The sequence below is a fragment of the Moschus berezovskii genome, chromosome 2 (assembly GCF_049115385.1).
Source record: "Moschus berezovskii isolate FMDL1 chromosome 2, NW_MosBer_1.0, whole genome shotgun sequence".
Lineage (NCBI taxonomy): Eukaryota > Metazoa > Chordata > Mammalia > Artiodactyla > Moschidae > Moschus > Moschus berezovskii.
In genome coordinates this window covers 132566880-132580880 of record NC_142461.1, presented here as the reverse complement: position 1 = coordinate 132580880, position 14001 = coordinate 132566880, and the positions used below count along the sequence as shown (strand labels likewise).

At 37.2% G+C, this 14001-nt stretch overlaps 1 protein-coding gene across 2 annotated transcripts in view; it reads left to right on the top strand.

Annotated features, from left to right (window-relative positions):
- Window positions 1-12221, top strand: part of COL5A2 (collagen type V alpha 2 chain) — a 154993-nt gene extending 142772 nt beyond the window's left edge. For both annotated transcript variants that reach the window (XM_055396899.2, XM_088830787.1), the window contains 5 exons: window positions 1412-1519; window positions 3910-4201; window positions 7402-7589; window positions 9592-9831; window positions 10532-12221. In XM_055396899.2, the coding sequence (XP_055252874.1) occupies window positions 1412-1519; window positions 3910-4201; window positions 7402-7589; window positions 9592-9831; window positions 10532-10678 (975 nt within the window). In that variant the 3' untranslated portion in view covers window positions 10679-12221. The remainder of the gene's footprint in view (window positions 1-1411; window positions 1520-3909; window positions 4202-7401; window positions 7590-9591; window positions 9832-10531) is intronic.
- The last annotated feature ends 1780 nt before the right edge of the window (window positions 12222-14001 follow it).

Here is a 14001-nt window from a genome sequence, read left to right as displayed (position 1 = left end):
ACAAAATTTAACAATAAGTTGCAGGTGTAAATATTAATGCCCCTGGGAACATTTTGTTAGTGCTTGAATATCATTTTCATAGTATTGAAGTTGGAGTTGGCTTAGGTTCTCTGAAGCTGGCAGCAAACATAAGAGACAAACCATTCAGCATTTACATTTAAGTAGACATAGCCTGAAATATATTACTTCATAGGCCCATTTAAAATCTCTTACCTAGGGTAGATATACTCATCTGTTCATTTTCTTACTCTATGTTTATTGAAATTTCCATTTAACTGTACTCTTTGAGATGATAGTGTAGTATTTACTATGAAGTGGAGACAGGTTTTGAAGCTGGATATACTGTTTTCATGTAAGCAATTGCAATAATTCCTCAGAAATAGTTGGCATAAGGCTAATTAGGAAGCAAATCATAAAATGAAACGAATATTTGAAGGTTATAGAAATTCTGCATTTAGCATTAATGCTGTCTAATAGGTCATTAATGCCACAAGACAATTATTTAGGAAAATCATTAGAAAGAATTTCTGCTATATCTAAATATACTATAAACAAGTCACACATAAAATTGAGAACAGTATCAAAATTACTGAGATGTGACAAAATTCTGGAGTACAAGGACACAAATTTAATTTATGTCAAACACTGCAACTTCTGTGATTTTATTACTCCTATTAATTGAATTTCTAATTAAGTTTACAATATGTGAAATGTGATGAAACAGGTCCTGCCAATAAAAGTAGATGAAAGAAAGTGAAAGTGCAAGTTGCTCAGTCATGTCCAACTCTTTGCAACCCCATGGATTATACAGTCCATGGAATTCTCCAGGCCAGAGTACTGGAGTGGGTAGTCTTTCCCTTCTCCAGGGGATCTTCCCAACTCAGGGATTGAACCCAGGCCTCCCACACATTTCAGGCAGATTCTTTACCAGCTGAGCCACAGTTCAGTCACTTAGTCATGTCTGACTCTTTGCGACCCCATGAATCACAGCACTCCAGGCCTCCCTGTCCATCACCAACTCCCAGAGTTCACTCAAACTCATGTCCATCGAGTCGGTGATGCCATCCAGCCATCTCATTCCCCCAATCCCTCCCAGCATCAGAGTCTTTTCCAGTGAGTCAACTCTTCGCAAGGGAAGCCCTAAAATATAGATGACTAGTCCATTAAAAGTAAATGTTTTAACTGACACTGTGTTTGACTCTGGTGTTTTTGCATGCATGGATGGTGGAGAATTCATGTGTGATGAAGCAGTAAATATTAGAAAGTGCCAGAAGTCCATTTATTAGTCAATAGGAAAACAAATATGAAAAATCAATGTGAAAACTCCAAAAAGAAATAGTTCTTTGCTCAGAGGGAGACCTTGTAAAGGTTTTCCTCCTAGGATCTAAAATATAGTCTTTGTTTCTTGCAGGGACCCCCAGGTCCAGTTGGTCCTTCAGGCAAAGAAGGAAGCCCTGGGCCACTTGGGCCCATCGGGCCTCCTGGTGTGCGGGGCAGTGTTGGAGAAGCAGGCCCTGAGGTAATATCACAGAGATTTGTATGTGAGTAATGCTATTGATTCCCATAGCTTGGATTCTGTCTATGGAAGATCTGTGCAGCGTAAAGGACAAAAGACTTCAGGAACTCTGAAAACAAGCCTGAAAATCACGTATAGCTTGTCTGTATAATAGCTAATTCAAACATATTAACACAGATTATTCAGAATACATAAAATTAGAGTCTAAGCTACCTAGGCCTTGACTTCAATGAGAGCAATGGAGTGATATCAGTGAGAGCAAATAGTAAGTTATGATTGTATTATCATCAGAGTTATGAAAATGTGGCTTTGCTCTAAGTGGCAATAGACTAAATGGGAGATTTGATTCATGACAATGTTGGAAAGTGAAGCCTATGATATTAAAGTGTTATTTACTGAAAATGAAATTTAGAAAGGATTCAAATTAAAACTTTCAATAGACTATTTCAGTAGTATTGACTTGAGGATTGACTTGTAAAGCTTCAAATTGCTTTAGCTAGACTTTAGTTAGGCTTCTCAGAAACCAGACTTTGGGAAACAGTCTGCTCTATCTGCCATGCATGCATGTGTGTGTGCATGTGTGATGTGAGGCTATGCACCCCTCCCTGGTGTTTCTTCCTCTCTTGCTTTATTTTCCTTTTCTTATTCTGTCTCTGTCCTAATGATAATACCATTTAACCAAATATTTATTATTACATCGAAAGAAGAGCCTTACATTTCCTATGGTCAAGAGTAATATTTTCTGTTTATTTCTCTAATTTTATACGGAAAACAGCTGCAGAATTGGAATACCTCTTACTTATGTGGCTCTTGATTGGCTTTATCTTGCATTTTAGTGGCCCTTGATACCAAAAAAAAATCTCTTCCCCTGAGTTTAGCATAAAGGAATGTATGGAATCATGAGATGACCTTAAAGAAAAAAAAAATGGATTTAATGGTTGCTTGATGGTGAGGAAATGTTTGCTCTAGAAGTTGATACAACTTGTCCAGACCCATTTAACGAGTGGCAGAGCCAGTAACAGACCTCCAGCCTTCTGCCTGCCAGGTCTCTGCTCCCCAAGAGAGATGTGGACAACACATCTTTTCAGGCTGTGGGGAATTCTCTCAAGTTGCTGAGTTCTTCCTTGGGGAAATGCAGAAGGAAATGAATGGAGAGGATCTGTTTTTCTAGTCTCTGATATTTTGTGTGCTCATCTCCCTTTTGCTCCAGTGGTTCTTATTTGGCAAAATAATAATAATTATTCAAAGAGGTCTTTAGGCAAGGATAACTTCCTCAGTTTTGTTTAGTAGAGATAATTTTGATCTACTCACTAATTAATGCACATAAAAAGATTTCCTGTGGTTTCCCCTTATTTAGATATGGGGGAAATTCTCTTGTGGGTGTTTCTTTTTTTTTTTTTTTTGTAATTAATTTATTTTTTATTGGAGGCAAATTATTTTACAATATTATATTGGTTGGTTTTGCCATACATTGACATGAATTTGCCCCGGGTTTACATAAGTTCCCCCTCCCGAACCGCCCTCCCACCTCCCTCCTCCCTTTATCCTCCCTCTGGGTCATCCCCGCATGCCAGCCCCAAGCATCCTATAACATGCATTGACCCTGAACTAGTGATTCGTTTCACATATGACAACATACGTGTTTCAATGCCATTCTCCCAAATCATCCCACCCTCACCCTCTCCCATAGAGTCCCAAAGACTGTGCTATACATCTGTGTCTCCTTTGCTGTCTCGTATACAGGGTTATCATTTGCATCTTTCTAAATTCCATATATATGCGTTAGTATACTGTATTGGTGTTTTTCTTTCTGGCTTACTTCACTCTGTATACTAGGCTCCAGTTTCATCCACCTCATTAGAACTGATTCAAATGTATTCTTTTTAATGGCTGAATAATACATGTATTCCCTTGGTATTGATGGGCAGTCTTATGGAAATAGCACCCACAAACTCCTCTGCATCTCCTCATTCAGCCCTTGTTCATGCATCCTTTTAAAACATTTTAGTTGTGCCTTGCCAAAATAGTTTGAAAATAAGTATACAAATCTATATATACCTAACATAAAATGTATTGCTTCTTCATGCATAAACATCAAAACAAATATTTTGTGTTTTAATCTTTAAATAAAGATGCCAACCTCAGATGCCAACTTGCAGATATCTTGTCTGAGAAACAGTTATGCATCATTTCTCATCCTTGGAATATTATCAGTAAGCAGATCAGAACCATCTAGTTAAAAAAGGGCTCAAGCCACAGATCTCCCAGTGCCATCAAATTGAGTTTTTGCACTGTAACCCCCTTTGCACCAAGCCTTATCAGCGCCTTTGTGTCCAATGGAAAAGCAAAAACTAAAAACTGTATTAAATATATTTCCGATTTTTTAAAATTAGGGTCCTCCTGGTGAGCCTGGTCCCCCTGGCCCTCCGGGACCCCCTGGCCACCTTACAGCTGCTCTTGGGGATATCATGGGGCACTATGATGAGAGCATGCCAGACCCACTTCCGGAGTTTACTGAAGATCAGGCGGCTCCTGATGACAAAAACAAAACGGACCCAGGGGTACATGCAACCCTGAAGTCACTCAGTAGTCAGATTGAAACCATGCGCAGCCCCGATGGCTCTAGAAAACACCCTGCCCGGACCTGTGATGACTTAAAGCTTTGCCATTCTGCAAAGCAGAGCGGTGAGTAGACAGTTGGCCATTTGAGCAAAGCTCATTGTTTCTGATGTGTAATTGTCCAATGCATTCCAAATATTTTATTTACTCTCTATTTAGTGATAGACACAAGAGATAAAATGGTGGCCAATCACAGATTCTGAGGTTTGCTGATGGGAACTGTCATTGATATGAAAAAATATGGAGTGAGATAAGTACTGTAATAGAACATACATCCTATTAATGATCCAATTTCATGGTGGTATTTCCATCCAGAAGTTTTGAAATATGGATAATTTTGTGGTGCTGTAAATGCCAAAAATGCTTGCTTGAGCAAGGTTAAATATATTTAGTTTCCTCAATAATTCTCAGTGATTTAATATGCTAACATATATTTGGGTCCTCAAGAGTAGAATAAAGTTCTATTTTTAGTCTTTAAAGAAACCTTCATACTGTGGAATTCAGAAAAATGGTACAGATGAACCTAGTTCCAGGGCAGGAATAGAGATGCAGACATAGAGAATGGACATGTGGACACAGTAGGGGAAGAGGAGGGTGGGATGGATTGGGAGACTAAATACACTACCGGGCTGCCCTGTTGGCTCAATGGTAAATTTGTCTGCAATTCAGGAGACCAAAGTTCAATTCCTGGGTTGGGGAGATCCCTTGGAGAAGGAAATAGCAACCTACTCCAGTATTCTTGCCTGAGAAATTCCATGGACAGAGGAGCCTGATAGGCAACAGTCCAGTTCAGTTCAGTTCAGTCGCTTAGTTGTGTCCGACTCTTTGTGACCCCACACGCCAGAGCTCTCTGTCCATCACCAACTCTCGGAGTTTACTCAAACTCATGTCCATTGAGTTGGCGATGCCATCCAGCCATCTCATCCTCTGTCGTCCCCTTCTCCTCCTGCCCTCAATCTTTCCCAGCATCAGGGTCTTTTCAAATGAGTCAGTTCTTCACATCAGGTGGCCAAAGTATTGGAGTTTCAGCTGCAGCATCAGTCCTTCCAATGAATATTCAGGACTGATTTCCTTTAGGATGGACTGGTTGGATCTTCTTGCAGTCCAAGGGACTCTCAAGAGTCTTCTCCAGCACCACAGTTCAAAAGCATCAATTCTTCGGTGCTCTGCTACAGTCCATGGCTACGGTCCATGGAGTCACAGAAGAGTTGGACACAATTTAGCTACTAAAAACCCAGCAAATACACTACTGTGCATGAAATAGAGAGCTAGTGGGAACTTACTGTAAAGCACGGGGAGCTCAGCTTGGTGCTCTGTGATGACCTAGGTGGGTGGCATGGAGGGGAGGTGGGAGGGAGGTCCAAGAAAAAGGAGATTTGTTTATGCATATAGCTGATTCACTTTGTTGCATAGCAGAAACTAACATAACATTGTAAAGCAATTATACTCCAACAACAGAGAGAGTAGAATAGGGTATGCATTATTTCCCAGATTTATTTGAATATGGAATTCTTTTCATGTAGTTTCAGTTCAGTTCAGTTCAGTTCAGTTCAGTTGCTCAGTCGTGTCTGACTCTTTGCGACCCCATGAATCACAGCACGCCAGGCCTCCCTGTCCATCACCAACTCCTGGAGTTCACTCAAACTCAGGTCCATCGAGTCGGTGATGCCATCCAGCCATCTCACTCTCTGTCGTCCCCTTCTCCTCCCATCCCCAATCCCTCCCAGCATCAGAGTCTTTTCCAATGAGTCAACTCTTCGCATGAGGTGGCCAAAGTATTGGAGTTTTAGCTTTAGCATCAGTCCCTCCAATGAACACCCAGGATTGATCTCCTTTAGAATGAACTGGTTGGATCTCCTTGCAGTCCAAGGGACTCTTAAGAGTCTAATGTTCTACAAATCATACTTCAGTAATCTCTGCTGCAGAATTGTGTTATGGTTATTTTATAAAATATTTTGAAATTAAATAGTCTTTTCCCCTAGTTGCAAACACTATGCCTAAAGTTTGCATTAATCTGATAAGACCTGTAAAAGAAAGATCCATAAGCAGACCATGGGAATGAACTATGAAATGCTTAAGAGTTTCAAATAACTTTGAAATGATGCTGACAGGAATAGCTAAAATTTTATCTTTCCAGAACAGGCCATTTGATTATCAAGTCTATACTTTACATCCCACCACCAATGCCCTTTCATTCTTTTAAAATCCAGTTTTTAATACATGTTTTATAAATACAGACATGTATTTTATACATATATACATATATTTATATTTATTATAATATATTACATATGCTATATATGTTTATATAAATATACATGTAATATCTATATACATATATTTTACATATATATACAGAATATACATACACACAGATATGTACATAAAGATATATGCACAAAAATGTATTTGTTTGCATGTTTATTAAGCTATATCTCTAGCACCAAGCACTAACTTGGTGTAACCTACTTCAAGGATCTCTTCTACATGATAAGCTCAATTTTTTGAACTATTTTATATTGGAGCATAGATGATTAAGAATGTTGTGTTAGTTTCCCGTGACAGCAAAGTGATTCAGTTATACATATACATGTATCTGTTATTTTTCAAATTATTTTCCCATTTAGGATAGGATGCTACATAATATTGAACAGAGATCAATTTTAGGGCCATTGAGGGGCTTCCCTGGCAGTACAATGGTTAAGACTCCATGCTTCTGTTGCAGGGTATAACATGTATTCAATTCCTGCTGGGGGAACTTAAAGATTCCACATGCCACATGATGTGGCCTAAATAAATAAATAAGGCCAGTGAGATAATTCATAGCATTCTGATTGCATTTTGACTCACTTAATAGTTTTGAAAAAACATTTTAAAAAAAATATTAAATTATTATTTGTTTTAAAATATTGACTTTGTAAATTTAATGAGAACCCATCCATTTTGGCAAAGCCACTTGCTCACTGTGGATGATCTTTTTGGTATAATTTCTAATCTACAAAATGGGTGTGATGATATTTCCTTCACATTTGTGTTTTGAGCCTTAGGTACATTTGGCCAGGCACCTTAGAATAGAAAGGAGAAAGGACCTGAACGCATAGCAGTTACTTTTTTCTTAGCTGCAGATATTTCCTTAACTGGGATTCTCTTTAAAAGATTGAGTTAGTTCTTAATCAGTGAGTTAGTCCTCTGTCAATTATTTTGGAGACTCATAATCATGTTTGAGATTCTTTTTATTTAGCAAATATTTTTATTTTGGAAAACAGGCGAGTACTGGATTGACCCTAACCAGGGATCTGCCGAAGATGCAATCAAAGTTTACTGTAACATGGAAACAGGAGAAACATGTATTTCAGCAAATCCATCCAGTGTACCACGTAAAACCTGGTGGGCCAGCAAATCTCCTGATAATAAGCCTGTTTGGTATGGTCTTGATATGAATCGAGGATCTCAGGTAAATGAATATGCTTACTTAAAGTTGTATTCATTGCTTATCTTTATTTATTGTATTTTAGTATTGACTTAGGGCTTTTGGAATTATTTCTTTTGACCATGTTTATTTTACTGTGTCTATTGATAATTGGAAGTGAGCTACATTTGTAACATCATTGCATAAACGTTGCTATGAATTAAATTAATATAGTTTTGAATGATAGTTTTTCAATTGATGGAATGTAAAAAAGTAATTATTTTTCATATTAGCTCCTTTAATGCCTGTGACACTGCTTGTGGAGTAGAGTTGAAGGGATTTTGCTGTAGCTGGAAGACAGGGATTATATTTAGCATCAGGAAACCTAGGTGACTCATACATGCATCTGTTACTACCTCTGGGACTTAGAAGGTCACTTAACCTTTTTTTGTTTTCAGTTCTGCCATTTTAAAGTGACAGTGATAATATTTATCTCATAGCTTCTGTGTGTATATAAAGCATGTGTATATAAAGTATATAGTATCTGGTATTTGGTAAATTATGGATAAATATTAGATACTTTTTATGATACTTTTGATAATTGAATCCCTTTGTAAACTTCATAGTTATTTAAACTTAAGCACTTTTATAATTATAATATTACCTAATATTTTTTCTTGAGTCTATTCCCCTATGTTTCTTTCATGGTCCAGTATTTAGATTCTTAACTAGCCTTGCCACTTCCTATTGCAATATGAGTATTGTATTCCATATCTCTTCGTGGCAGCTTAACTTTGCAGTTTTCTTCTCAACTCTGCTCTGGACCTTTCCTCAGAACTCACACTCATAATAAACATAGTATTAGGACATTATGGGTATATGTAGGATATACCATTATTTAAAGAACCGGAAAAAATTTTAAATTTACCTGCCTAATTGGAATATAATTTAGTTAACATATTATGTAAAAAGTTCAAATAGGAGCTTTGAAAATAGAGCTCAAAGTAGAAGATAAGTAGGAAATACCCTATAGGGAAGTATTTTTGATTATTATTTTTTTTGTTAGCTAATGGAAAACTTGTAATTCATATTTCCTATAAGTATGTAACAGTTGGGTTAAAAAAGATTTTATACCAATAGTTAAGTCTAAATTTTTATTATAATTAACAATAAAAGCAATCAGCTGTTTTTGATACATGATTGAGTATCCAAACCTATGCTTAAGTATATAACTTCTAAAAAGTAATGTTCAATATTTTTTTTAAAGAAATAGAGAAGCAAATTTTAAAATACTTAAACTTTCTCTGGTGAGTTATAATTATGTTTGGTTTCACCACCATTTGTTTGGGAAAGTAAGGATGAAGTTTCTTACTTGTGAATATTCATAGAAATTTTAAAGTATTTTTATATATGTATGGGTAGAATATCTTGTTATGTAAAAGAATAGAAGAAATACCCTTCAAAATTAATTTGTCTGAATCAACACACATACTCACACACAACACTATAAAACCCCTCAGTGTTACATATACTGGGGCTCAGGGCAGGCTGCTCTAAAATTTGCTTCAGTGACACATTGATCATTTTCAGTTAAAGTCATTTAAGTAATGGTTGCTGCAAGAGGTATGCTTTGATCCTGCTCTTTGTCTCCCTGAAAGTAGGAAATAAATCTCCCATGTGAAATCTCCCTGAACTGAGGGTAGAAAGACAACCTTATCTCCACAGATAGGGAATTTAGAACCAAGAAGCCTGTATAAACAAACATCCTTACTTCCTTATTAATTTACTACCCAAGCCCAAACTTTAAATTCCTTACCAATTATGCACCCAAACCTAGGGTTTCTTTGTTCTGTCAATTCCTTTTAAATTTATTGTTTCTTTGGCCCTTACTTAGGTCCCATTTCTGTGAGACCTCTGACCTCTGTGTCCCAAATTGAAGTTGTTTCTTTTTCTCCAGCTAATCTGTCTTGTGTCAGTTTTATTAGTGCAATCACAAGAACTCAGGAGGGGTAGACATGTATAACAAAGACTCTTTTTGTTTTTCTAGTTTGTTTATGGAGACCACCAGTCACCTAATGCAGCCATTACTCAGATGACCTTCTTGCGCCTTTTATCAAAAGAAGCCTCCCAGAACATCACTTACATCTGTAAAAACAGTGTAGGATACATGGATGATCAAGCTAAGAACTTGAAGAAAGCTGTGGTTCTCAAAGGGTCAAATGACTTAGAAATCAAAGCAGAGGGAAACGTTAGATTCAGATACATAGTTCTTCATGATTCTTGCTCTGTAAGTACTTTTGAGTCTTGCTCTGTAAGTACTTTTGATCCATATTGATATGGCTGAAGAAAAAAAAATTACTTTGTTAAAAATACTGTCATGGCACTGGAGGTGGGGGCAAATTTACCCTGTGTATAAACACGACAGCAGTTAGTTTTTCCTTAGGATAAACCTGAATATATGTTAGTATGTGAAACATGCTAGAGGCTTTAAGAAAAAACATAAAGGACTGGTTCCTTGCAGCTCTTTTGCAAACTCACTTTAGCTCTCCTGCAAATTACTTAGTTCATTTAATCTCAGTTCTATCTTAAAATTCCTGGATTCCAAAATATATAATCCATCTGAGATACCTTAGGTTTTTCACTGATTGGTATGTCTTTCCTCTTGCGTGTTTATATATAAAAAAAGAAAATATTTAATGATGAATTTTGGTTTCAATCATGAAAACCAAAAACGCTTTCATAATTTATGTTGTTAGTGACCATTTGGGAAGCTGCAAAAGAGTAAAGGGCCTTTTCCCAACTTAAAGAATGAGAGAAATGCCTGCCAGCTATGACAGTATCTCATTTTATGTTGGCAGTGCTCTTACTTTTAAGTAGTGTCTAAAAATCATTGCTTTTACATGACAAAAATTGCTTTGGAAGTTGCTGTCTAACATTTTTGTACTAATTTGGGTATGCTATTAACCCACTGCACCATTTAATTCCAGAAACGAAACGGAAACGTGGGCAAGACCATCTTTGAATATAGAACACAGAATGTGGCACGCTTGCCCATCATAGATCTTGCCCCTGTGGATGTTGGCAGTACAGACCAAGAATTTGGCATCGAAATTGGGCCAGTTTGTTTTGTGTAAAGCCAGCCGAGATGCATCGACAATGAGCACCACCCCTACCATCCGTGACCACCACCATTCACAAGACTTTGACTGTTTGAAGCTGATCCTGAGACTCTTGAAGTAATGGCTGATTCTGCATCAGCATTGTATATATGGTCTTAAGTGCCTGGCCTCCTTATCCTTCAGAATATTTATTTTACTTACAATCCTCAAGTTTTAATTGATTTAAAATATTTTTCAATACAACAGTTTAGGTTTAAGATGACCAATGACAATGACCACCTTTTTAAAAAAAGTAAACTGATTGAATAAATAAATCTCCGTTTTCTTCATTTCAATGTAAGGACAAAGTTGCTTAGTATTTATGAAAAAACCTTTCTTCCTAGCAGATAGCTTAAAGAGTGGGGTATATAAAATCACAACACATTTATTTCATGTCGCTGCAATTGGAAAAATACAAAGTAATGCCCTTTTGTGACCTCTCATTTACAGATTATCAATTAAAAATGAAATCAAAATGTTTATCCTTGTGATTGAAACTGAATGCTTGTCTTGATATTGTATAACTAACACACAGACTCTTTAAAGAGAACCATGATAAAATATCAGTTTCTCATTGTCTTAAATGGAATGTTAAAGTAGTATATATTCAGTGGGATTTCTGACAAAAAAAAAAGATCTTAAATTTTTGTAAAATGTGGTAAATCTAGACTTCGTTTGCATTCAAATTTAAAGCTATCTTTCCCTATATTGACTCAATCTATCAATATAGATAGAAATTAAATGAGTATATCATTGAATATATTTGCACTTTCTTGTTTAAGAAGACATAGAATGCAAAATAATTCCCATACAACTTTAGAAACAAATATTCAGGACCCTTAGTTCAGAGTCTTCCACATATACAATCTCATCTTCCTAAAGCCTGTAATGAAGAAAAAGATTTAGAAACTCAGAGTTGTGGAGCTGACTCTAATCAAACGTGACGGTTGGAATTAGAACATTTGGTTTTTGAACTCTCACAGGAAAAATGACCCAACATTTTTTAGCATGAGCTACCTCATCTCTAGAAGCTGGGATGGACTTACTCTTCTTGTTTATGTGTTAGGTACTAAAAGGTGCTATGCTTCTGTGATTATTCCAAGACTGGAGATAGGCAGGGCTAAAATGTATTGTTATTATTATCCTTTAATGATGGTGCTAAAATTCCTTCTATAAATTTCTTTAAAAATAAAGATGGTTTCGTCAGTACCATTTGTGAAAACATAACTGTTAGGCCTCCCGTTTCTGAGAGAGGGAGCCTCGCTCCAGTGCCTGCTCGCTGTTCGCCTGTCATACTGTATCATACTGCTCTGTAATACTTGCATGTTTCTTAGACTAGAACATGTAGGTCCCCTGATGTCTCAAGGATTTTTTTCATTTAATTCTCTGTTGGCTCCATTTTTAATTTTTTCTTTAAAAATAAACAACTGGGACCATCCCAAAGGACAAGCCATGCACACAACTTTAGTCATGTATCTCTGCAAAGCATTGAATTAAATGCACGCTTTTGTCATGTCAATGGTTTTCGTTTTGTGGAATTCCTTTGAACGTATTAGATCCATTTCATTTTCAGCAGTGAAGAGTTAGGTGCTGTGGTATTCCTTGTTTGCTGTTTGTTTAAAAGATAAAACAACAAATGCCTTTCATCATGTAGATACTGGCTTATAGTGAAAATCAGTTTGCAAGATCACTCAAAAAGGCAGCATGACACTAATTTCACCATCGATGCCCTTAAAAATCTCAGGGTAGTTACTATTGATAACAAGAGAAAAGCAGCTGATTTTTCATAGTTGAATAAACTGTGATAATATGATATATGTCTCAGTGTGTCACATATGAATTTAGCCTAAATGTTTTCAGAATTTTAGCTTCAACATTTATTTCACAGTACTGTTTCTCCCCAAATTGGTTATTATTTGAGCTCCACATCTTGAATATGAATATTTGAATATGTGTATACCTAAATATTTGTGTTTTGTTTGTATTAAAATTTCCTCCAAGTGTAACCTATTCAAGTTTGTACAAGTTCAGCTAGAAAAGCCAGAAACATGTAATGATTCTCTTAAGTCAAAGTGCTAATAATTGCCAGCTATAGAAATATCACTTCTTATTTGGAGCTCAGGGATGTTATTAATAAAAGCTGTCCCAGACCATTCCAGAAGCCCTCAAATTTCTTGCCTGAGTTCCAGATCTATAGGTTCCTTTAGATGAGTGTACTGCTTTCCTTCATGTCCCACAGTCACAGTCAACTCTACATCACCAAAAGTGGAATAATCTGCCTCTGGGGAGGATGTGACATTAGTTTATTATAACTTTATTAAAAAATACAAATGAAAATTCCCCAATTAACTGAAATGAAGAAAAGGGAGAAAACAGCAAAAAAAACACAAGTGAAGTGAAGTCGCTCAGTCGTTTCTGACTCTAACACTGCTACTGCTGCTACTGCTAAGTCACTTCAGTCGTGTCCGACTCTGTGTGACCCCATAGATGGAAGCCCACCAGGCTCCCCTGTCCCTGGGATTCTCCAGGCAAGAACACTGGAGTGGGTTGCCATTTCCTTCTCCAATGTGTGAAAGTGAAAAGTGAAAGTGAAGTCGCTCAGTCGTGTCCGACCCCTAGGGACCCCATGGACTGCAGCCCACCAGGCTCCTCCATCCATGGGATTTTCCAGGCAAAAGTACTGGAGTGGCTTGCCATTGCCTTCTCCAGACTCTAACACAAACAAGGCCAAAAAAGTTCCAAAGTCATTAACACAAAATTTGGCAAATTATAGTCAATTTCAATGTTACTTGGGCTTCCCTGGTAGCTCAGTTGGTAAAGAATCCTCCTGCAATGCAGGAGATTCCTGTTTAATTCTTGGTTGGGGAAGATCCACTGAAGAAGGAATATGCTACCCACTCCAGTATTCTTGGGCTTCCCTGTGGCTCAGCTGGTAAAGAATCTGCCTGCAATGCAGGAGATTCCTGTTTAATTCCTGGTTCGGGAAGATCCGCTGAAGAAGGAATATGCTACCCACTCCAGTATTCTTGGGCTTCCCTGTGGCTCAGCTGGTAAAGAATCTGCCTGCAATGCTGGAGACCTGGGTACAATCCCTGGGTTGGGAAGATCCCCTGGAGAGGGGAAAGACTACCCACTGTAGTATTCAGGCCTGGAGAATCCCATGAACTGTATAGTCCATGGGGTTGCAAAGAGTCAGACACAACTGAGCAACTTTCATTCACTCACTCAATGTGACTTACTCTAAATTTAAAAAAGACTGAAATGAATTATAGAGAACATCTTTTTTTCAAGTGAATGCT